The sequence below is a fragment of the Spermophilus citellus genome (assembly GCF_964194105.1).
Source record: "Spermophilus citellus genome assembly, chromosome: 8".
In the NCBI taxonomy this organism is placed as follows: Eukaryota; Metazoa; Chordata; class Mammalia; order Rodentia; family Sciuridae; genus Spermophilus; species Spermophilus citellus.
The window spans coordinates 43561176-43586858 of NC_138189.1; the positions used below are offsets into that span (position 1 = coordinate 43561176).

Consider the following 25683-nt stretch of genomic DNA (forward strand, 5'->3'; position numbering starts at 1 on the left):
CTGGCTCTACTGTGGGTTGATCTGGTAGTTACTCTCCAAATAATCTCACACATCAGTGACTAGGTCTTTTCTTGTTAGAATTACACAAAGAAATTTTGTCCCCATCTTTTGCCTGTATGAATAAATTTAGCTGCCAGCATTCAGGAAGCTTAGGGGGGAATCTCAACGTGTGTGTGTAAACTTCACTCCCTGTTTTCACTATCTCATTCCTTGCCTCAACTATGCCTGATATCCCCCAGTCCAGAGACTGAAGTGTTTAACCTCAGATAAATTGAAACCTCTGCCATGTTGAGGCATTTACTCAGGTAGAGAAAGGAAAGAGTTCTTGAGGGCCTAATTACTTCTTAGACTTTTATTGTTTGGTCCTCTTCTTTTTGGCCCAATTTTTAATTCCCACTTCATGCCTCCCTCAAAGGTATCTGGTGCAACTGATTCCTCTTTTAGCAGGGTTCTGTGATAGTAGTTAGGTTGCTTCTTTTTTTTTTTTTTTTTTTCTTTTGTTTTGTTAATCTGTTAAGTTAGTTACCACTTTATTTGCTTTTCAGTTGTCAAGATGTTACTTTTGTTTATCTCTTTGTCCTAATATGTTTATGCCTATTTTCTTTATTCCCTTTAAGGTGAATTTAGTATGGTTCCAGAGATATATCTTGTGCTTAATCATCTTCACTAGATCCTTAACTACACATTGTTTACATAAACTTTTCGAGTTTAATATTCACTGTAGCTATAAATAAAGCTATTGATCAATTTATAAATAAAGCTATCGTCCATGGACATTAGAAAAGGGAACTATGGAGGGCTGGGGATGTGGCTCAAGCGGTAGTGCGCTCGCCTGGCATGTGTGCGGCCTGGGTTCGATCCTCAGCACCACATACCAACAAAGATGTTGTGTCCGCCGAGAACTGAAAATAAATATTAAAAATTCTCTCTCGGGCTGGGGATGTGGCTCAAGCGGTAGCTCGCTCGCCTCGCATGCGTGCGGCCCGGGTTCGATCCTCAGCACCACATACCAACAAAGATGTTGTGTCCGCCGAGAACTAAAAAAAAAATAAATATTAAAAATTCTCTCTCTCACTCTCTCTCCTCTCTCACTCTCTCTTTAAAAAAAAAAAAATTCTCTCTCTCTCACTCTCTCTTAAAAAAAAAAAAAAAGGGAACTATGGAGATGGGGTAGAGTGTTTCCCTCACATGCACAAAACCCTTAGTTCAATCCCCAGCACCACTAAGAAAAAAGAAGAAGAAGAAAGAAAAGGAAACTATGATGAGCAAAAATAGGACAGTTTTTATCTAGTGCTATTCAAGGAGAGAGATAATCTGTGTCTGCATGTGTATTACTGGGTATTGAACCCAGAAATCCTCTAACATTGAGCCACACCCTAGTCCTTTTTATTTTATTTTGAAATGGGGTCTCACTAAGCTGCTGAGGCTGTCCTCAAATTTATAATCCTCTCACCTCATCCTCTCCAGTCTCTAGGATTACAGGTGTGTGCCACTACACCTGACTACGGACAGTGTTTTTGAAAAATAGTTTTTTAGTGACTTGTACATAAGATCCTGAAAGATTGCTCATCTTTCTATGATGTCTTGTTCACTAGATAACCATTTTGATTTGTTTATTCGTTTCGTTTGAGGTGTTGGGGGATTGAACCCAGGGTATCATGTATGTTAGGCAAGCACTATCACTGAGCCCTTGTACTTTGATTATTAACTGACACTTCAATTTCTGTCTTTTCCCTTTGTGAACTCTAGGTCTTGGCTGCTCCACCATACTTTCTCCAGAAGGATCAGCTCAGTTTGCAGCTCAGATATTTGGATTAAACAACCATCTGATATGGGCCAAACTGCGAGCAAGCATACTGAACACATGGATTTTCTTGAAGCAGGCTGACAGGAAAATCAGAGAACATAGTTTATAAGAAAGAATATGTCATTTCATTTTTTTAGGCGAAAAAATACAAATTTCTAGTTCAGCTGCAGAAGAAAAAGCAAGATGAAAAGATGGTTTTAGATCAGAAAACAATATACTAGTGAATAAACACTTCTAGATGGATGGATTAAAAGGTCATCTGTTCATATTAATATTCCTTGGTATAATATTTCATTGGTAGTGAAATTACTGTAGAAACATTTTCAAATTAATCTCTTACCCCACTATATGATCATTGTTAGGTAGGTAACAGTTTTTAAATGCTAATAAAATCCTATTATAAAGCTCCAAAGTTATTACTTGACTTTCTGTATTGTAACCTATAAGTTTTAGAAAGTATTGATTATATCTTGGGTGATAAGAGTAACATAGTCCTTTCATTTTATGGTCTTTACAAATTTGAAGGCATGGTTTTTTATTTGTACCTCAGAAAATGATGTGCATTTACATGTGTTTTGGGCTATTAATACATCTTTGTGTTTTTGTTTTTGTGGTATGATGAAACTCAACACAAGCATTCTTTCTATCACTGAGCTACAACTCCGACCCTGGGTTTTTATTTTCAAGTTTGTTCTTTCTCTCTCTCTCTCTTTTTTTTTTTTTTTTTTTTTTTTAAGAAAAGTTGAGATTGGTGCAGGCCAAAGAGGAAAACACATGAAATAAGATGAAAGGACACTGTAGAAGTCAAAGTTTTTATGCTTTGCTAGCAAAGGAGAAACGGGACTCCTGTCCCAGAAGCTGTGATTCTGCCCATCAGCAGGAACAGGACGCTTTAAAGAGGTGACTGTTGGAGTTATAATTCACTTGTTAACATGGGAGGTGGATAGTCATTTCTGAGATCTTCTGCTACCATCCCCAAAGTCTGAATTACTCCTTTCCTATAGTGAGTGAGTACTCAAGGATAGATAAATCTGCCTAAAATGGGGAAGAGAGGTAATCATGTTTCTCTTGAGATTAAGGAGAATAAAGGAGAGAGGAAGAAAAACACCTCCATTTTAAAAATAAGTTGCAGTGGCAGAGCAGCAAGGGCTATATTCAAAGCATAAAGTAGACAGAACACTGTTACATGGTGGGTGCATCTGTGGTTCATAAACTTCTTTTAGTTCTAATAAGACATGTTTTAGCCACACTAATAATCACCAGCCTACCATCATTTGCAGAAATTGGATCTCCCTGTTGATAATATTAGGGTTTTTTTGGCTAATGTAAGAGTAACTAGGATGCACCTCTGTAGGAGCACTGGTTACTAAGAGGTCAGTTGTGTTTTATTTGGGTCTTAGCTGTGATTTGACCCAAGTCAATTCTGTTGCAGTGTTTTCGCTTTTCTTGTGCTCATCACATTCCTATTTGAGATGGGTAACCTAACAATAGTAAATTGATTCCCCTTGCTAACCTTCCTATTCTCTTGGTCTGTTGCTCTACTGGCACCTTCCCAATAGTCCTTTTAAAACTGTTTTAAACATTTTTGTATTGGTCGATAATGGACTTTTATATATGTGGTGCTGAGAATCAAACCCAGTGCCTCACATATACTAGGCAAGCACTCAACCACTGAGCCATAACCCCAGATGTTGCCTGCCACCCCTCCCTGCCAATGGTCTTTTTTTTTTTTTTTTTAGAGGAGAGAGAGAATTTTTAATATTTATTTTTTAGTTCTCCGCGGACACAACATCTTTGTTGGTATGTGGTGCTGAGGATCGAACCTGGGCCGCACGCATGCCAGGCAAGCGCGCTACCGCTTGAGCCACATCCCCAGCCCCCCTGCCAATGGTCTTAAAGGACGATTTCTTTCTTTCTTTTTTGGTACTGAGGATCTAGAGACAAGGTCTCTAAATTGCTCAGCACTTAAGTAAACTGCTAAGACTGGCTTTGAACACAACTCTCCTGCCTCGGTCTCCCAAACTGCTGGGATTACATGGGTGTGCCTCCAGGCCTGGCAGGATTAGTTTCTTATGTATACCATGGGTAGCTTGTGATTACTTGCCACTTTCCAATACCAACTACTATGCCTATAAGTTCATAGAAAAGCATGCAAAATTTAGGAAGAGTGAAGTCACAAAATATAGAGGTCTTTATATAGATTTAGCATTATTTCATTACATTGTCTTTTCTCTTTTTGTTAAGCATTGGTGAAATCCTCATTATAGTTCATCTTCAATCTATAAGCCAGTATTTTGAAATCACATTGTGCAGCCCTGAGAGTATTACAGATCCCTGAATGTTAATCTGGTGTCTACCTTGAACTCATTTGTAAGATTTTTCATGTGTATTTTAAAAAATATATTTTTTGTAGTTGTCTTTATTTAATATGCTGAGGGTCGAACCCAGTGCCTCACTTGTGCTAGGCAAGTGCTCTGCCACCGAACTACAGCCCCAGCCCCTACATGTGTGTTTTTATGAGAACAGGGAAATGTTAGCTTTCTCCAAAGACCTGATTCTCCTAAAATTCTAAGAATATCTGCTACAGATGAAATTTTGATAAGACCTTTCCTACACATTCTTATTTCTCACCTCCAAACTGTTAATAAACTGCTTAGAAATTTTGGCTCATTTCCAGAGATTCAGTTCAACGAACTGTTAATAAACTGCTATCTCATCACTTGTGTGTTAGCTTCTCATCACTGTGACCAAAATACCTGACAAGCAGCTTAGATGAGGGAAAGTTCATTTTGGCTCATTTTCAGAGATTCAGTTTATGGTCCGATGACTCCACTGTTCTGGACCCAATGTGAGGCAGAACATCATGAAGGAAGGGTGTGGAAGAGGAATGCTACTTCATCCAGGTAGCCAGGAAGCCAAGGGGGTTGGATGGAAAGGGGCTGCAGGGAAGATGAACCCTTCCTAGGTACATACCTAAGTTACCCACCTCCTCTGGGAACATCATACCTGTGGTATCTATATACCACACCTAAACTAAGATGGACTAATTGGCTTACACTTCTCCTAACTTTAATACCAAAAATTGAACCCAGGGCACTTAGTTACTGAGCCACATCCCAACTCTTATTTTTAATATTGAGACAGGGTTGCTAAATTGCTGAGGCTAGCTTTGAACTTTAAATCCTGTCTCAGCCTCCCAAGACACTGGGATTACAGGTGTCTGCCACCACTCCCAGCATAGGTCTCATCTAATCACTGCATCTCTGAATATTCATGCATTAATACAGGAGCTTGGGGGGACACCATACCCAAACTATTATTCATTTCACCGGATCCCTGTGGGGATACCTAGTCTTGGGTCTCATGCTTGCCAGGCAAGCACTTTACCTCTGAGTCACAACCCCAGTCCAAGGGTCTTTATTTTTACCAGTTAAATCTATTAGTTACTAGACTTCAGTCTCCATATACTGTATAATCCTCAGTGGCCACAAGTAGTACTTTATCTGTTGGATTTCAAGCTCCAGGAAATGAGAAAACATTTTACACTTTATTTCTCTAATGCTGTCATGCCCTAGCCAACTGCTAGAGATGAATTATAGTTTTCTATTTTATGTTAATTTTAAAACAGACAACATGTATTTATACTTCGGTTTCCTGGACTCTGAATTGATTACTATTTCAATTCTTCTGCTCTTCTACAGCAAAGACTCCACACAACACAATTCTTGCAATACATGAAAGGTTTTAAGCATAGATTTTAGACTGGTGGATGGGACCATTATGAGTGGTCATCAATTTTTTTTTTTTTTGAGAGAGAGAATTTTTAATGTTTATTTATTTTTTCTTAGTTCTCGGCGGACACAACATCTTTGTTGGTATGTGGTGCTGAGGATCGAACCCGGGCCGCACGCACGCCAGGCGAGCGCGCTACCGCTTGAGCCACATCCCCAGCCCAGTGGTCATCAATTTTACCATTACTTTCATAGTCGAATGCTTATATCCTCAATAGTATAGTTCATCAGTCTAGAGTAAATATTTGTCTGAAAATATTTCTATTGTTTTGTAAAAAGTAACTTTTTGTCATCTCTGGATGTTGTATAATTTCTGTGGCTTGTAGGTGAATATAAATAGAGGAAGAAAAATTGTTCAATGAATGTAGTTTTTAAGCTTTTATAATAAAAGCATGTTTAGAATTGTTTTTGCTTTTTTTTAAATAAAGTATTTTGAAGGGGAGAGTGAAAACTTTATTTTAATTTATTTATGTTTTATGTGGTGAGGCAAGTGCTCTACCACTGAGCTACAGCCCTAGCCCTGTTTTTGCTTTAATGCCCTTTGAAACTCATCTACAAAGGATATGAGAATTAGATAAGTTAATATATATAAAGTATATCCTGGCACATAAAATCTATTTGGCAGTATGTGTAAAAGCTAATATGAGTAGAATTAATTCACTCTGAAAATTAGCCTTACTTCAATATTCTCAACAGCTGATTGTTTCTGAAAATATGAAAGATGTACAGTATGTACAGTATGTGTCATGGAGCATCCATAAACTATGCCATTTTAGACCAGCACTCCATAGAAAGCCATGAAAATACTTTTAATAGTGTTTTTGTACTCAAGTCTCCCATATCTCAACTACTTGGAGTTAATCTCACATTATGATAATGAAAATTAAAATATTTTTGAGCACATTACTCTTTTTTGTAAGGTGGAACTGAATATCTCTTCAGCTTGCTTTGCAGAATTGGTGAGATGATAACATCAGATACTGTGCATGAAAGCTTTTTTAAAATCATAAAACAGTGTGGTGGCATACACCTGTAATCTCAGCAACTCAGGAAGATCACCAGTTCAAAGCCAACCTCAGCAATTTAGTGAGGTCCTAAGCAATTTACTGAGATGCTGTCTCATAAATAAAAAGGGCTGGATCTGGGGTTTAGGTAGCTGATAAAACATTTCTGGTATGTCCCTGAAGATGTTTCCGGAAGGGATTAACAATTGAATAAGTAGAGTAGTTAAGAAAACAATTGCTCTCATCAATGTGGACAGGAATAGTCCAAGCTACTGAGGGCCCAGGAGGAAGGGGAATTTTTATTGCAGGTGGAAAACTTAAATATTGGCTTTCCTGTGTCTCTAGTATGCAGACAGAGGGCAGATTATATGACTTCTCAGCCTCCATAATTGCTGAGCCAATCCCTCATAATTAAAGTATTTCTAAACATCTCCCACATCTGTTTCTGTGGAGAGCCTCAACCCTATAACATGCACCGGAAAAGCAGTGTTGAACAAGATCTGATTTCTGCCCACAGTAAGTCCCAGAGTCTTCCAGGGACAGATAATTTCAAAACATTCTGTTAATTACTCAACATGGAATAAGGATAGGGGACTATGAATACACAAAGGAAGAGGGACTGTTAGAGTGCTAAAGAAAAAAGATACGCTGTTAATGAAAAAGAGGGACTCTTCATTCCTCACAATCTACTTCCACTCTCTCTTGCTTTTCCTTCATTTTCTTCTTAGAACTTAGTACCCCCCCAAGTACAGTATATATTTGTTTATTTACTATGTCTCCCAAATGGAAAATATGTTCCCTCAGTATAGCAGGTTGTCTTCTTTTTTGGGGGGAAGGTGGGTACTGGGGATTGAACTCAGGGGTATTCAACCACTGAGCCACATCCCCAGCCCAATTTTGAATTTTATTTAGAGACAGGGTCTCACTGAATTGCTTAACACCTCACTTTTCCTGAGGCTGGCTTTGAACTCATGACTCTCCTACCTCAGCCTCCCTCGCCACTGAGATTACAACTAGAAGCCACCGCACCCAGCTGGGTTGTCTTCTTTATTGTTAGTTGTATACCTAAACAACTAAAGTAATGCATACCAGTTGCATATACAAAAGGCAGTGAAATACTCCAGTAAATAAAGTGTAAATTCCCAGAGGTATGGAACATGGACCAACACATAACCTAATACTAGAGGAGTATAGCATATAAGCCGGTATCGAGTGCATACCCAGGTTGGATCTTGGATGTCCTCCTAATAAAGGCTTGGCTACCAGCCAACTACTGGGAGGTGGTAAAACCTTCTGGAGGTGTTCATGGAAGGAAGTAAGGTCACTGGGGCATGTCCTTGAAGAAGATGTTGGGACCCTGGTTTTCTCTTTCTCTCTCTTCCTCTCCTTCCAGCTACCATGAGGTGAGCAACTTTGTTCCACCACACACTCTACACCATGAAGTAATGCCTTGCCACAGGCCCAAAAGCAACAGACAACCAAAAGCCAAAATAAATGCTTACTCTTTGTAAGTTGATTATTTCAGGTGTTTTGTCACCATGATGGAAAGCTGACTAACAGTAACAAAAGACCTATGTGGTAAGCCCGATTACAATGGACCTCACATGTTGGGCTTCATAGTTAGGAGTTTATCAAGAAGATAGGAGAGTGGAATCAGATATATACTAAAAGATTAATTCCTTTCTACCACGTGAGGACACAGCTAGATAAGATCAATTTTGCACCCAACAGAAGGAGCCTTAGCACCCTTACCAGACACCAAATCTCTTGGTATTTTTAGCTTGGACTTCCCATCCTCTACAATGTAAGACATAAAATCATGTATTTGATCACTCTGGTTTGGAAGACTGTAAAAAAATAGCAGATTAAACCTACATATATGTATCCTGTTTGCCACAAAACTCCCATTAAAATAAGAAGAAATAGAAATCCAGGACTTTTCAGCCATTTGTAGGATCTACAAGGTGAATCAGATCAGACTTATACTGCCAATTCTTATATAAAGTCAGTAAGTTATAAAAGCACTACTAAGCAGTGACTTATGAGGCGGGGCATAAACACCTTTGGAGAATCCAGTGTAATCTACATTTTCTCTGAAAAACTACAACACAATTTTGAGTATACCAAATATCATCTGGGATAATACCCTTGATATGTAGGCACAATTGGCTTGAAACCTATGATAATTCCAGAGTCAGTGAAAGTCCCAAACTCTTCTCATGGTTTTTACATGAAATGTGGCAGACATCATACAGCGTAGCCAGTTGCTGTCCATACTTGCCCTTAACAAATTCACAGATTAAGTAAGAAAGAAAAAGCAAATCTCATTAAATTTAAAAATTGATGCTGGGTGTGCTGGCGCTCGCCTGTAATCCCAGCAGAAGGCTAAAGCAGCAGGATCATACGTTCAAAGAGGGCCTCAGTAACTTAGTGAAGTCCTAAGCAACTTAGGGAGACCCTGTCTCAATATAAAAAGGGCAGGGGATGTGGCTCAGTGGTTAAGCGCCCCTGGGTTCAATCTCTGGTACAAAATAAATAAATAAAAGTTGAGTACCAACCAAATAAGGTACTCACGAAAAGTATGGAGTGATGTCAGATCCTACGGATAAAGTAGTATAAGCAAAGTAAATATGGTCTCTACCTCTCAGAGTGAGAGAGTCCTTAAAGAATGATCAGTGCTACAGGTGGAGCCTTGAGCGGAGGGTGTAGCTCAAGGGTGGAGCGCTTGTCTAGTAGCTTGCAAGTTTAATCTGCACCGCACACAAAGCTTTAGAGAATGCAACCATAAGGTTGCCCAGTCTGCAAGCCCAAAATTTCCTCAAAGAAGCAATTTTAACCTAGATTCGTTAGGACAAAAAGGAGTTAGCTAGGTGGTTGGAGGAAGAGAGTGACAGGAGTTGTGAAGGACGGACAGGACAAATGTCTGCAGAGTAGGCCATTCAATCAAATGTTTCTATTATTTACCACCTTGCAGACTTATTTCTGGCCGACCGTCACCCCTGCCACACTTGGCCCACGTCGGTCGCCCTATAAATGCACGCTGAAACTGAAACTATTTGGTGAACCCCTTCGAAACCCCCTCCCGGCTCCTGCACTTCCTCACTCAGGACCACCTTGGGGTAAGGTATATCGACCGTATGCATGCGAAATTTTTGCCACGAGACTGGAAGATTACGGTTTCGACGCTAACGCAAGGGAAGCAACACTCCTCACTTCGCGCCGCTTAGCAACCACCAACTTCCCCTCTGCGCGGCCGACTGGGGGATCCTCTTCCGGGGCAGAGGTCGCCCCGCCCTTCCCCGCGTCTCCTCCAAGATGGCGAGCGGTGGCAGCGGGGGGGTTTCAGTGCCTGCGCTGTGGAGTGAAGTGAACCGTTACGGCCAGAACGGCGACTTCACGCGCGCTCTCAAGACCGTCAACAAGAGTAAGTGTGGGGCGGAGGCTGGGGCGGGCCTGAGCCGGCGGGAGGATGCCACCCGTTTCCGGCGCGCGCGACCACCTCCGGGTAGACGCGCGCAGCTGGAGACCCTTGCGTTCTCCTGACACTGAGCCAGCGCCTGGAGGGTGCGGATCGCAGCCTCTCGGCGCCAACCGGGCAACTGGGGGGTCCTCGGTTGCTTAGAGCCACGTGTACTTCTCTCTGCCCACCCCGCGGGACGCAAGAGAGGGATTTAAAGAGACCGCGGGTCCTGGAGCCTCTTTCGAACTGTTTTCTTATTGAGTCCTCTGTTGCCTTATTTCGAAAACACGCCACCTTTCCTTTTGCTTTTCCTCTTGAATTGAGGGATCAAGTGTTGTTCAGGGTGCTTGATATCTTGGGCCTGGGCGGAGGAAGGAAGCTGCTTGGGACACGTAATTGACATGCTGGCGCTGACAAGGTGGAAGCTGTACGAATTCGACCTGAGAAGGGCTGGCCTTCAGGTCAGGCCCCTCATTCCCACATAGAATCTCACCAATGCCATTTAACCAGAAAATGGGTATGCGAAAGTACCAACGTTTGAAATAATGTCGGAAGAAAAGTTTGGCCTGTTCCCACCCCCACCCCCTTACCCCCACTTAAGTGATCACTTCAAATTTTTACAGCCTTCATTGTGAGCGACTCATTGAATTTTATTCTTTACTACATAACTACAGTATAGTATTGAAAGTATATTTTAATGTTTTCAGTCTTTCTTCTCTACTGAAGGTGCACCCTGCATATGTTAGATTTGGAAATGTAGTTACTAAAACAGTTTAGCTTTGTAGAGCAGTAGTAACATAAAAGGTGTGGTAGTATCATACAAGGCTGTATAAATAATCTTCCACAACCTATTGCTGAGTTGGTGTGAAAAGTAGTGATGAGTGCTCACAGTGCACTTTTGGTGATTTCCGACATTAGGAAAAATATCTACTGATTTTTTTTTTTTATTTGATTATTATTTGATTCCTAAACTTAACCTTTGGCTAGGTTCATAACTAACACTCTACACTTAATGGCAGGGTAGTAAGTTATTCTGCAAAAATTATTTCATCAGCAAAGGCTGACAGTTTGTTTGGAGGAATATATTAACTGCTAGAAATTCCTTGGATCTTAGATTGAAAATTGAACTCCTAGTTGCCCAGGAATGACAGGCAATTATGAGAGTAAACACTGTGGCATTGAAACTAGGTCACCTGAGTCCTTTTCTCTACTTCTTTTTAGTCACCTTAGTAAATAAGGGGAATCTTGAATGGTTTGGGGGAACATTGCCAACAAGGTAAATTTGTGTTCTTATAGTACTTTATAATTTGTAAGATTTTTCCAAACTATTCTCATTTTGTGGGGTTTTTTTTTGTTTGTTTGTTTGTATTGGGGATTGGACCCAGGGGTTCTTTACCACTGAACTACATCTCCAGCTTTATTTATTTATTTATTTGGTACCAGGGATTGAACTCAGGGGCACTCAACCACTGAGTCACATTCCCAGGCCTATTTTGTATTTTGTTTAGAGACAGGGTCTCACCTTGCCATTGGTGAGGGTAGCTTTGAACTCACAATCCTCCTGCCTCAGCCTCTTATTTTTTTATTTTGACATAGGGTCTTCCTAAGTTGTTGAGACTGGCCTCAAACTTGCCATTCTCCTGCTCAGCCTCCAGAGTCACTGGAGTTACAGGCATGAGCATCATACCTGGCTCATTTCATGTTCTTGATAACCTTGTAATATAAGTTATGTTCTCATGCTCATTCTGTATATCAGAAAAACCGATTTGGTTATTAAATTATTTTCCCAAGACTTTAAGACATCTAGGGATGCTGGTACGGTGACTCATGCCCCTAATGCCAGCAGCTCAGGAGGCTGAGGCAGGAGGATCAAAAAGTTCAAAACCAGCCCCAACTTAGCCAGGCCCTGAGGAATTTAGTGAGACCATATATCAAAATAAAAAATAAACACTGGGGACGTGGCTTAGTGGTTAATGGCCCCTGGGTTCAATCTCTGGTACAAAAAAAAAAAAAAAAAACCCTGGGGGCGAGCTTACACTATACCTAATTCTACATGAAATTATTCTTTCCCTGTGAAGTAATGAAATATATAGGATGCAGCATGGGTCCCAAGATGAAGAAACTGTAGAAGTAGCTTCCTTCTTGCTGCTTTATTTTACTGCACTTTTTTGGCACATGCCTCATGAATATCTTTCTCAATAATTAAGTCTGATTGATAACTTCTTCTCTTTCTTAAATTTTTTGTAGTTGTAGATGTACAGAGTGCCTTTATTTTATTTATTTATTTATATGTGGTGCTAAGGATCGAATCCAGTACCTTACACATGCTAGGCAAGTGCTCCGCCACTGAGCCTGCATCCCCAACCCTCCATAACTTCTTTTTGTCACTTAAGTTACAGATGACAATCACTTTTTTTTTTTAACTGTTTTAACATCATTTCCATTACAATAAAATTGGAAATACCTCATCTTTGAGGCAGGGATCAGAAAACTTGGTAAAAGTGTAAAAAGGGAATGGATTTTTTTTTTTTTTTAACATACAGTATCTTTATTTACTTACATGTGATGCTGAGGATCAAACCCAGTGCCTCACACATGTGAGGCAGGTGCTCTACCACTGAGCTACAGCCCCAGCCCAAAGGGAATAGATTTAAAAATGACTTTCTGGCCAGGTGTGGTGATGCACACCTATAGTTCCAGTGGCTCAGGAAGCTAAGGCAGGAGGATCACAAGTTCAAAGCCAGCCTCAACAGCTTATCAAGGGCCTAAACAACTTAGACCCTGTCTCATAATAAAAAGGGCTGGGGATGTTGCTCAGTGGTTAAGTGTTCTAGGATTTAATCCCTGGTTATACCCTACCATCACCACCACCAATGACTTTCTTTAAATTGTCCTCCAGTACTTCAGATCAACAAGGATGATGTAACTGCTTTGCACTGTAAAGTGGTCTGCCTTATCCAGAATGGAAGTTTCAAAGAAGCCTTGAATGTCATCAATACTCACACCAAAGTGTTAGCCAAGTAAGTGGTGCAGTTAGTTGTATAGTTATTAAAAACACTTGTATTAGAGCTTTAATCTCAATAAGAAAGAGGTAAATTGTACAAAGATGTGGAACATAAATAGGAACAAAAATTTAGAAGTTAAAAAAAAAAAGAAAAAGGTACAGAAGACAAAACATGTAGGGTAAGCATGTTTAAGTGTAGAGTGGATAAGCATCAGAGCTGGTAGAGGTTGTTAGGATGGTGTGGCAGTCTTAGCCAGACCTCTGTGCCTAACTTCATTGAAAATTATTTAGTTAAGTATGTTTTTAGGTTAAGATCTTTTAGTATCGTAGTTCTTAATAGTTTTTAGACTATGTAGTAGGAGTGTTTTTTGTTTTTTTTTTTGTTTCATTTGTTGCTTTTTTTTTTTTAAATCTTTGTTTTATTTATTCATTTATTTATTTTTTGTGGTGCTGAGGATCGAACCCAGTTCCTCATGCATGCAAGGCAAGCGCTCAACCACTGAGTGACAACCCCAGCCCCTGTTTTGGGTTTTGGGTTTTTTGGGTAATCTTTTTCTTTTTTTCATTTATTGTTTTACAAAATGTTAATTTATATTATGAATTGTTACTGTAATTTGACTTTTATTTACAGTCTTGCCTAGCCCTCAAAAGAAATATGTATTGAAATTAAGTTGTAGCATATTTATTCATTAATGGGACAGTGGTTTCTGAGATACAGAACTGAATATAGTACACCTCCTTTTATAGGAGGAAGAGAATAAAAATTTATTTATACTTTTTTTGTATTTGTGAAAACAAATACTAGAAGGAGAAACAATAATAATAATCACTTGGAGGGAGGGGATAAGAAGGAATAGGTTCAATCTGTATAGCAGTAGAAGTAAAACCTCTTATGTATTGCAGATTAAAAACTAAATTTAACACTTTATTAAAAAGAGGGTGTGGGATATAGCTCAATTGGTAGAGTGCTTGCCTCACATGCACAAGGCCCTGGGTTTAATCAACACCACACACAGAATAAAAAAAAAAAAAAAGTAAGAAAAGGGGTACAGTTTTCTACTGTTAAACATGTTTATCCTAAATTCAGAATTTTGAATATTGGCAATTTTGTGAGATAGAGAAATTTTCCAAGAAGTTTATTAGGTAAGTAAATAAAAGATATTGCCATTTGCTTTGATAAATAGTACTTTTCCTCTAGGGGTTATGTTTGAAATTTAAAAGTGAGTTTAATTTTTTTTTAGTTGTAGATGTACACAATACCTTTATTTTTATGTGGTGCTGAGAATTGAACCCAGTGCCTCACATGTGCTAGGCAAGGGTTCTACCTCTGAGCCACAATCCCAGCCCCAAGATGAATTTTTAAGTCTGTATGTGTAATGCTGCTTTCCTAGTTGTATCAATTATCAATTGTTTGATTATAAATACTATGTTCTTTTAACTTCTGGTTATTTTTTCTTTGCTAATAATTTTCTTCTTGAACAATTTAAAAGAAACATCATATGGCTTATTTTAGTAATATATTTGAGAAACTTCTTAAATATCCCATTAAAATTAATGATTTTCTTTGTGTCTAAGACATTTGATTGTTTATTTGGTTCATGGTTAGCTTCTTAATTGTTAGTTTCAGAAGACCAGTAAAACTGTTAATGTCAGGAAAAAAAAAAAAGAGGCTGGGGAAATGGATGTAATATTTTCTTTTACTTAGCCTATGATTTTTTGGACAGGTCACTAACTTTTAAATTTCCTTATCTTTTGTTGTTGGGATTAAATAAATTCATACATATCATGTGTTTAGAGCAGTGTCTGGCATATAGTGAGTGCTTTTTATTGTTAGGCAATAATCAGATTTTTTTTTTTCCTTCAGTAACTCTCTCTCCTTTGAGAAGGCATATTGTGAGTACAGGCTGAACAGAATTGAGAATGCCTTGAAGACAATAGAAAGTGCCAACCAGCAGACAGACAAATTAAAGGAACTTTATGGACAAGTGGTAAATACTGCTTTAAAACACCTGTTGACAATCATTCTGGGTGAGCATGGAGCAGGGATGAGGAAACCCAGCCCATCCTGATGCTCCACAAAACTGGCCACCAAACCAGTTCTTGAGGTTTGAATATATTCCCTCTTCTTGATCTTTGTTTGAACAGTTGTATATATAGTGTTCAGTGAACAAAGGACTCTCCCAGGGTAGTTAGAAAATTAAGAAAAATGAAAGAGCTATTTTGTGAAAATTGAACTTCTTAGAAAAATGAAGGCCAGTGAGCTTATATGCTTACACAGATTTGAAACAGTATTTATTTCAAGTATTTAATTGGCATTTTATTTTATTTTTTTTTTAATTAATTTTTTTTTTAAAGAGAGAGTGAGAGAGGAGGGAGGGAGGGAGGGGGGAGAGAGAGAGAGAGAGAATTTTTAATATTTATTTTTTAGTTCTCGGCGGACACAACATCTTTGTTGGTATGTGGTGCTGAGGATCGAACCCGGGCCGCACGCATGCCAGGCGAGCGCGCTACCGCTTGAGCCACATCCCCAGCCCGCCTTAATTGGCATTTTATTCTGAAAAGAAAATTCTGATGGATAAGAATTTGGGTGATTACATCTGCCACCATTAAAATATATTTTATTAATAAAAATATTTATACCAGAAGAATTTTGAAACATTGATATTAAGTCTTAAAATAGGGCTATTCATGATGAGAGGGCATAAATGTATTTATAAACTGAATAAATTTATGATAAATTCCAGAGGTAGATGAAGGGCACCAGTCGCTGTTACACATAGTGGACTGATTGACCCAGAGTGACATTTATTACTGTCCTTTAAGGAAAACTTGAACTGAGTGCAGAGTCAGGTGTAACTGCTCAGGAGGCTGAAGCAGGATTGGAAATTTGAGGCCAGTCTGGGCAACTTGGTGAGAATCTGTGTCACAAAAAGTTAGGGATGTAGCTCAGTGATAGAGTGCTGTCCCCTATGTGTGAGGCCCTGAATTTGATCACAAATAGTGGAAGAAAAAAGAAAAAAAGAACTTGAATGAAAAAAAGCAGGAATTATGTTGTAGGTACTTGAGACAACTGTACAATAATTGGTTTCTGAGAAATAGAAAATGAAGATTGTACATAGTGAATTCCTAGGAAATACTAAGGGTTTTTTTGTTAACATTTTATTTTGTTTACTGGGACTTAGTAACAGTTTGTATTGGGAAAAAAATTTTCCATTGTTCTGATTCAGGTAACAGGATAGCCTTCTATAGAAAGATTTTCTTTCACAACCCATATCAGCCCTTAACTAATTTCAAAAAGAAATAGGTACTTTTCTAAATTTTCTAATTTTAGAAAGATTAATTACTAGTAGCTTTTTGAAAGTATTACAACATATAAAACTTATATACAAATTATAGAAGAGATGATTGATTGCCTTATTATAATGAATTAGGTTTCCTACTTAATGGTTCCAGAAAGCATTACTGTGTTGTTAAAGATATAATGTTATATTAGTCTCCTCTAGTATTTTCACTTGTTTTTTTTCCTTCAGCTATACCGTTTAGAACGTTATGATGAATGCTTAGCTGTGTATAGAGATCTTGTCCGAAACTCCCAAGATGACTATGATGAAGAGAGGAAAACAAACCTTTCAGCCGTGGTTGCAGCTCAAAGCAATTGGGAAAAAGTGGTTCCAGTGAGTACCCTTGTGTACCCATATAGCCATGAAATAGCATTCATGTCCAATGTTTGACTGGTATTTTACTCCACAACAGGAGAACTTGGGCCTCCAAGAAGGCACACATGAACTGTGCTACAATGCTGCATGTGCACTGATAGGACAAGGCCAGCTGAACCAGGCAATGAAAATCCTACAAAAAGCTGAAGGTAGGAAGTTTTTTAATGTTTTTTTTTAAAAAAAAATATTTATTTTTTAGCTTTAGGTGGACACAATATCTTTATTTTATTTTTATGTGGTGCTGAGGATTGAACCCAGTACCTCACGCGTGCCAGGCGAGCGCGCTACTACTTGAGCCATATCCCCAGCCCTGTTAATGTTATCTGTAAATATAATGTGATTCTAACTTTGTAGAATGTTTCTTTCTTTATTTTTTTGGTACTGGGGATTGAACTCAGGGGCACTCCACCACCGAACCATATCCCGAGCCCTATTTTGTATTTTATTTCAAAACAGGGTCTCACTGAGTTGTTTAGCACCTTGTTTTTTTTGAGGCTGGCTTTGAACTCGTGATTGGTTCTCTCGTCTCAGCCTCCTTGGGATTACAAGCATGAGCCACTGCGCCTGGCTTGTAGAGTGCTAACAAAAATTGCGTTTGTCATTTGTGAAATTATTAAATGGAAGTTACTGAGGCATCAGAATTTTAAGGTCATATGATCTTTTGTTGGTTGGTTTGTTTTTTATTTACTGGTGATTTAATCTAGGGATGCTCTACCACTGATCTACGTCCCCAGCCCTTTTTAGTTTTATCTGAGATAGGGTCTTGCTAAGTTACCCAGGTTGGTCTCAAACTTGCTATCCTTCTGACTCAGCCTCCCAAATAGCTGGTATTATAGGCATGTGCCACCAGGTCCAGCTGGCTGCCTGTTTTTGACCATGTTTCTATCTAATCCTTAAATCAGTCCACTCATTTATCTGACCCTCCCCCCACACCTTGAACCTAGGGCCTCACTCACACTAGGCAAGTGCTGTACCACTGAGCAACATCCTAGCCCCGGCCTTTTGTTTTTAAATATTTATTTTTTAGTTATAGTTGGACACAATACATTTATTATTTATTTTTATGTGGTGCTGAGGATTGAATCCAGGGCCTTGCATTTGCAAGGCGAGTACTCTACCGCTGAGCCACAATCCCAGCCCTTTTTAATTTGAAACAGGATCTTTCTTGTTAAGTTGTTCGTGCTAGCTTTGAACTTGTTGTCCTGCCTCTACCTCCAAAGTAACTGGGATTATAAGCATGTAGCACTTTTCCTGGCTTCATTTACACATTTTCTGTTTTGTTTTGGTACTAGGAATTGAACCTGGAATGCTTTACCACTGAGTGACATCCCAACCCTTCTTATTTTTTATTTTGCGACAAGGTCTTGCCAAGTGACTGAGACTGGCCTCTAATTTGTTTTTTTTTTTTTTTTTTTTTAATATTTATTTATTTACTTATTTATTTTTTAGTTTCGGCGGACACAACATCTTCGTATGTGGTGCTGAGGATCGAACCCAGGCCGCACACATGCCAGGCGAGCGCGCTACCGCTTAAGCCACATCCCCAATCCCTGGCCTCTAATTTGATATCCTCTTCCCACAGCCTTTTGAGTTGCTGTGTTATAGGAATGTGCCACCATGCCCAGCCATTTCTTATAGTCTGAATTTTTTTTTTAATATTTATTTTTTATAGTTGTAGTTGGACACAATAACTTTATTTTATTTATTTATATGTGGTGCTGAGGGTCGAACCCAGGGCCTTGCCTGTGTGAGGTGAACGCTCTACCGCTGAGCCATAACCCCCACCTCTAAAGTCTGAACTTTGAGGAGTAGAATTTTGAACAAATTACTGTAAATATTAAATATAAATTAAGTGACTTGATTTTAAGCATTTATAACAGTACATGGCTTATAATAAAAAACTAGATATTGTTATACTAGTAATACTAGTTGTTATTGTACTACTATTTCTATTCAGATAGGTAATAATATGGTATGCTTTTATGTGTGTGTGCATATACATAATAGTGGGATGCATTTTGACATATTCATAAAAGCATATAACATGGTTTGCTCTATTTCAATCCCAGGTATTTCCTCTTTCCCCATTCTCCTCCCTCCCATGACCCCCTTCTTCTCCTCTGTTGGTCTTCCTTCTATTTTTTATGTATTTATTTTTAAATTAATTCATTTTATTTTATTTTATTTCTTGGTAATCAGGATTCAACCCATGGGTGCTTAACCACTGAGCCATATCCCTAGCCCTTTTTTTATATTTTATTTAGAGACAGGGTCTCACTGAGTTGCTTAGGGCCTTACTAAGTTGCTGAGGCTCGCTTTGAACTAAGGATCTTCCTGCCTCAGCCTCCCTAGCTGCTGGGATTACAGGTGTGTGCCATGGTGTCAGGCCTATTTTTTATTTTTTAAATTGGTGCATTATAGTTATATATAGAATTGAAATGAATTGTGATATACATACTTGCATACAACATAATTTTTGGTCATGAAGTTTTCTTTTTGGGGGGCTACCAGTGATTGAACCCAGGTGCTTTACCACTGAACTACATTTTAGCCCTTTTATTTTTTATTTTGAGGCAGAATCTCACTAAGATACTTAAGGCTTCACTAAGTTGCTGAGTCTGTCCTCAAACTTGGAGCACATCCCAATATTCTGGATGTGCTCACCACCCCTGGTTCATGAAGCTTTTAATTAAGAAAAACAGGGCTGGGGAAATAAGTGATAAGGAGAACATGAACTTAGCATGCACAAAACTCTAGGTTCAGTACCTAGCACCAAAAAAAAAGTTGGGGGAGAAATTTATAGAGCTATGTCTGATCTCAATTCCTGAAACATTTAGATTTTTCTTCTGTACACATTTTTCCTGAAAGCAAGAAAATTGATGTTATGGGGAAGAAAAGGTGAAATGGGGTCTGTTTTTACTTTTAAATGTTGAAGTCTAAAATAAAGAGCAGTTGTACATGGTGATACTTGCAATCCAGAGCCTCAGAAGGCTGAGGTAGGAGGATTACAGGTTCAAGGCCAGCTTTGGCCACTTAATGAGACCCTGTCTCATAACAAAGCATAAAAAGGGTTGGGGATATAGGTCAGTGGTAGAGCACCCCCAGGTTCAATCCCCAATACTTAAAAAACTAACCAAATAAATAAATACATAAATAAGAGCAAAGATTCGAGCATGATGATTAGAAAAATATTCATTTACAAATTAAAATTTCAGTGTGGCACATTTCTGTAATCCCAGCGGCTCAGGAGGCTGAGACAGGAGGATTGGGAGTTCATAGCCAGCCTCAGCAAAAGCGAGGCACTAAGCAATTCAGTGAGTGAGACCCTGTCTCTAAATAAAATAAAAAATAAGGCTGGGGATGTGGCTTAGTAGTCAAATGCCCGAGTTCAATCCCTGATAACCTCCCCCCACCAAAATAAAAAATTAAAATTTTAGAGGTTGGGATGTGGTAGAGCACTTGTGTGGCATGTAGGAGACCCTGGGTTTGTTCCCCAGCACTGAAACGAAAACCAAAAATATAAATTTCTTAAGCAGGGTATAATGGCATGTGTCTGTAGTTCCAGTGCTTTGTAGTTTAAAGCAAGAGACTTGCACTTGGATTTGAGACAAGCCTGGGCAATATAGAAAACCTGTCCTAAGAATAAGAAAGAGGGGCTGGGGTGGGAAAAAATGTACCACTCATTGGGATGGGGATGTGGCTCAAGCGGTAGCGCGCTCGCCTGGCATGCGTGCATCCCAGGTTCCTCAGCACCACATACAAACAAAGATGTTGTGTCCGCCAAGAACTGAAAAATAAATATTAAAAAAAAAAAAATTCTCTCTCTCTCTCTTTAAAAAAAAAAGAATAAGAAAGAAAGAAAAATGGAAATTTCTTGATCACACCCAATATTGACAGTGATATGGCGATGGGCATTCTCATATATTGTAGGTTTGAATGTAAAAATAGTACAGATTTTGCAATGGGCAGTTTTGGTGATGGGCAGATTTTTAAATTTGCATGTTCTTTGACTGAATTCCATTTCTAGAAATTTATTTTGACGGAATAAATAACTTCACATATGTATCTGTATAATGTTAACCAAAGGTATATTTAATAAGAACAAAAAATTAGAAACAGCATGAGTTTCTGTACTAGTAAAGGATTAGCTAGGTTTTTCACACTAGATTACCATGTAGTCATTAAACCAATAACATAGATTCATATTTATTATAACATAGGTGTTCACATTATATTAAGTAGGAGAAGGGAAAGGGCTCAAAAGAATATGCAGAATACCCCACTTTCATTTTAAGATGCAGCCATGCATTTTCATTAAAAAAAAAAAAACTGAAATGCTGGTTTTATCTCTAGGTGATAAGATTATTTTCTTCATTTAATGCTTTTCTATAATCAATGTTTATTAATTAATAATTATTACATTTACACCTTAAAAAAATTTTTTTTAGCTGTTGATGGACCTTTTATTAATTTATTTATATGTGGTGCTGAGAATCAAACCCAGTGCCTCACACATGCTAGGTAAGCATTCTACCACTGAGTCACAATCCCAGCCCCTACATTTACATATTTTTAAAATGCCCTTTAAAAAAACTTTTAGCATAGATACTACAAGTGAAAAAAAAGTGCCAAAGAGGTAGGGTAATCAACATATATATAATATATTTGATGCTAATGTAAATTTTAAATTTGCTTGTTGTTATACTAAAATATTCTGCTCGGTAATTTAGTTCTTACTTTTTGATATGGTAAAGGAAATGGGAATTACCCAGCAATACTAATTTTAAAACAATTTTTTTTCTGTAGATCTTTGCCGACGTTCATTTTCAGAAGACTCTGTAAGTATTCTGTTAAACCAAATTTTACACTTCTAACGTAATTACTAGAGGTTTCATTGTATTATTTACCAACTTTTTGTAAAAGATGATGAATTTATTAAATAGGTGTCACTTGATCAAAGTCAAGACTAGGACAAAGTCTAGGGTGATAAGCTAAAACTTAAAGATTTATATTTACCATAAGCATTTTATTTTAAATTCATATAAATATAAAATTATTCTCTTAGTTTAGGATGTGGGACTAAAGGTTTTTGAGTCCTCCTAGCAATTTGATGCATACTTATTATATAATCCAATATTTCTTGTTTTCACTTTTTATTTTTCTTTTTTAAGTACAATATTGTCCCCCCCCCCTTTTTTTTTAATCTTTTCAGGGCCTAAGACCAAAACCAGGGTCTTGTGCATGGTAGGCAAGTGCTGTGCCATTGAACTAAATCCCCAACCCCAAGTGCAACAATGTCTTAACTCATTAAGTCCCAAGTTTCAATTTTGCCAATATTTCGATGAAATTGACACAGGGGTATTGAAATAGATTGGAAATCATAATCTAGAGGTTATACATATTACTAACATCACTAATAATATTATAATGTAGTTATAGAATATTCATCGTGATATAATTTATAATAAAAGTTCATTATTTATTGATAACATTATATAATTGTATTATATTTTACATTCTATATTTAATTTTAGGGGAGTGGGGGGGGATGGGTACCAGGGATTGAACTCAGGGCACTCAGTTACTGAGCCACGTCCCCAGCCGTATTTTTTATTTTATTTAGAGACAGGGTCTTGCTGAGTTGCTTAGCGCCTTGCTTTTCCTGAGGCTGGCTTTGAATTCCTGATCCTCCTGTCTCAGCCTCCCAAGCTGCTGGAATTACAGGTGTGCGTCACTGTGCCCAGCACTATATGTAAATTTTTATAGTTGTCTCACTGGATGATTCAACAAAATGGGGATATAATTGAGAAGCAGTTTCATTACAGAGACATTATAGATGTTAACTTTTTCTTTTTGATCTCTAAGGTTTTTGTCTCATAACTAATCAGAAAGTAATTTTCTTTAGGAAACTATCATTAGCAAATCTTTCTGAGCTTTTTACACAGTTTACATTTTTGAAGCAAGCTTCTTTTATAGATATAGTTTTTATTTTAAAATTCATTTTATCATTTCCTTATCAAACACAACTGACAAAATGTGCTTGGGAACAAACACCTGATTCCTGGTCAGGATATAGTCACCAGCATACAGTAATCTGATTCCTGGTCACCACAGTGCTGAGTTGGTAAAATAGAGCAGCTTCTTAGCTCTCAATACATGTTATCCATGAACATCAGCCAGACTTCTGGAAGGATTGGATTATATGGGTTGATAGAGAGCATCAGTTAAGAGAGCTACCTAGATTTTAATAGAATTCATTCAATTATAAAATTATGGAAATTGGAAAAAAGTTTCTTCTCCTGCTTATGTATTTGAAGTTCTTTATATATTATTAATTAGAATTTTGTAATTTTTGGTTTAGAGTTATAGTAGAATTGACACAGAAGCATTTTTAATATTATGTTTTTAAAATTTATGAATATTATATAAAGTAATACATGGTATTCCTGTTTGTTGTCATGTTCTTCAGAATCTTTTTGCCATATTTCCTTTAAAAAAATCTCTTTTGGTGACAATTCTATATTTTTGAAAACTGACCCTCAGGGAAAATACCTGAAATTACATGTCTTCTTAAAGATTGTAAAACTTTCAAGTGTTTGGTAAAATATGTGAATCAGTTTGTAAAATTTAGAGGAAAAAAAAAAGTTTCTTTTCCTGCTTAGGATGGGACTGAGGAAGACCCACAGGCAGAACTAGCCATCATTCATGGTCAGATGGCCTATATTCTGCAGCTTCAGGGTCGTACCGAGGAGGCTTTGCAACTTTACAATCAGATAATAAAACTAAAGTAAGTGCATTAAAAACGAAGTATCCTTTATATGGGATAAGGCTTCTCCTTAAAGGTTTGTTCAATTTTAACTATTACTTGTTGTTCACAGGCCAACTGATGTGGGATTGTTAGCTGTAATTGCAAATAACATCATTACCATTAATAAGGTATGGAATATCCATGATTTTCCTATATATCTATGACACTGAAAGCAGATTACCCTAGCTTTATTCTAGGATAAGTGTTATTTTTTTCCTTGACAGAAAAAAAATCCAGGTCTAGCAAATCACAGCAGAGAGTATTTAGCCCTTAAAATGTTGATGTTTCTGCAGTGTATTTTCAAGTAATAAAACTCTTGGACTGAACTTTATGCCTCCATTCTCCAAGTTTATGATCATTTAGAGAATCTCTTTCTTAGAGATATAAGTTGTTTGGACTTTTAACTTTAAATGCATGCTTGTTTTATGTGATTTCTTCATATACTGAGTTTCAATGCATAAGTTTTCATTATAAATTTTTTCTCTTGAGTATCCACCCCCACTTCCAGGAAGGGGACAAGGTGTAGGCACATGCTGTATCTTCATGCTTTCATCCTGTGGAAAATATTACAAGTGTCTTTGAATATACATAGTCTTAATTTAAGAGTATTGTGCTAATCAAATTAATCACAACTTAGAACATTATTTTAATGGAAGAACATTCAAGTTTAGATTTTAAATCCAAGGTAGTAGAAAATAGAAATAGCTAACATTTGATTTCTCTTGATATGCTGTGTGATTTTTCAAGTGCCATCTTATTTCATCACCACAGTAATATTTTTAGGTGGTAGTCCTTATCTCCAGTTTATAGGATTTTAAGCTGGGGCTGAAAAAAGTTGAAAAGATATAGCCAATAAGAGGTAGCACCTGATCCCAAGACTCTAATTCCAAGGCTTGTCCCTTCTGCTCCTTTATGATACTTCTCTCCTCAGAAAGTCTTGATGGTGCTTCTCTCCTCCACAAAAATGGTGAGGGTCTCTAAATGTGAGATGGTGGCATTAAATGGGGTTATCATTGCTGCTGGTATTTGAATCTTGGCAGAAATACATAACTGCCTATGTTTATGAATTTTGAAATGCTTGTCAGGATGGAGCCTTTTTATCTGACATATATAATTTTGGAGAGTATATTATGTAAAATACATATCTCTATCTAAATATAATTTTTATATTGAACTTAATTTTCAGTTCACAGATTTATTAACTTTTTATTTAAAATAAGTCTTTTTTTTTTTTAAAGAGAGAGTGAGAGGAGAGAGAGGAGAGAGAGAGATAGAGAGAGAGAGAAAATTTTTAATATTTATTTTCTAGTTCTCTGCGGACACAACATCTTTGTTGGCATGTGGTGCTAAGGATCGAACCTGGGCCGCACGCATGCCAGGCAAGCGCGCTACCGCTTGAGCCACATCCCCAGCCCCAAAATAATAAGTCTTTGTCATTATGTACTTTAAAATTCATCCTGATGTTTTTTAAAAATAAATGCATGTTTAAATTTCTTGTCTGTAGACATATTTGTTTTGTTTTGGTTTGGGGTACTATGGATGATTGAACCCAGATATGTTTCAACACTGAGCTACATTATCGCCATACCTTTTTTTTTTTTTTTTTTTTTTGAGATAGAGTCTCAGTTGCTGAGGATCTTGATAAGTTCCTGAGGCTGGTTGCTGGGATCAAGTTGCTCCCTCCACACTATGCCTTGTCTATTTATTGGTACCTGGGGATTGAACTCAACCATTGAGCCACATCCCCAGCCCTATTTTGTATTTTATTTAGAGACAGGGTTTCACTGAGTTGCTTAGTGCCTCGTGTTTGATGAGGCTGGCTTTGAACTCGCAGCCTCCCGAGCCTCTGGGATTATAAGTGTGCACCATCATGCCTGGCTCTTGTCTTTATACATTATAACTGCCATATTTGATGAAAGGAAAATCTCTGGGTTGGCATATTTGAGTTGACTCCAAAGAAGGAATAGGGTGTAAAGGTTAAGCAACAGAATAAGCATATGTACATGTAAAGAAATATTTATGGTTTGTGGGGGAAAAGTGAGAAAACGGAGGAGTATAGATATTTGTTGGGTAGTAAAAACAAATAGGTTATT

At 37.8% G+C, this 25683-nt stretch overlaps 2 protein-coding genes across 3 annotated transcripts in view; both read left to right on the plus strand.

The window, feature by feature from the left end:
* PAICS (phosphoribosylaminoimidazole carboxylase and phosphoribosylaminoimidazolesuccinocarboxamide synthase) overlaps nucleotides 1-3319 on the plus strand; it is an 87830-nt gene extending 84511 nt beyond the window's left edge. For both annotated transcript variants that reach the window (XM_081304113.1, XM_081304114.1), the window contains one exon: nucleotides 1750-3319. In XM_081304113.1, coding sequence (XP_081160239.1) covers nucleotides 1750-1916 — 167 coding nt within the window. In that variant the 3' untranslated portion in view covers nucleotides 1917-3319. The remainder of the gene's footprint in view (nucleotides 1-1749) is intronic.
* A 6551-nt stretch (nucleotides 3320-9870) lies between these two features.
* Nucleotides 9871-25683, plus strand: part of SRP72 (signal recognition particle 72) — a 35578-nt gene continuing 19765 nt past the window's right edge. The window contains exons 1-8 of the mRNA XM_081304111.1: nucleotides 9871-10026; nucleotides 12962-13082; nucleotides 14931-15054; nucleotides 16597-16740; nucleotides 16820-16931; nucleotides 21589-21620; nucleotides 23445-23569; nucleotides 23661-23718. Of these exons, the coding sequence (XP_081160237.1) occupies nucleotides 9918-10026; nucleotides 12962-13082; nucleotides 14931-15054; nucleotides 16597-16740; nucleotides 16820-16931; nucleotides 21589-21620; nucleotides 23445-23569; nucleotides 23661-23718 (825 nt within the window). The 5' untranslated portion in view covers nucleotides 9871-9917. The remainder of the gene's footprint in view (nucleotides 10027-12961; nucleotides 13083-14930; nucleotides 15055-16596; nucleotides 16741-16819; nucleotides 16932-21588; nucleotides 21621-23444; nucleotides 23570-23660; nucleotides 23719-25683) is intronic.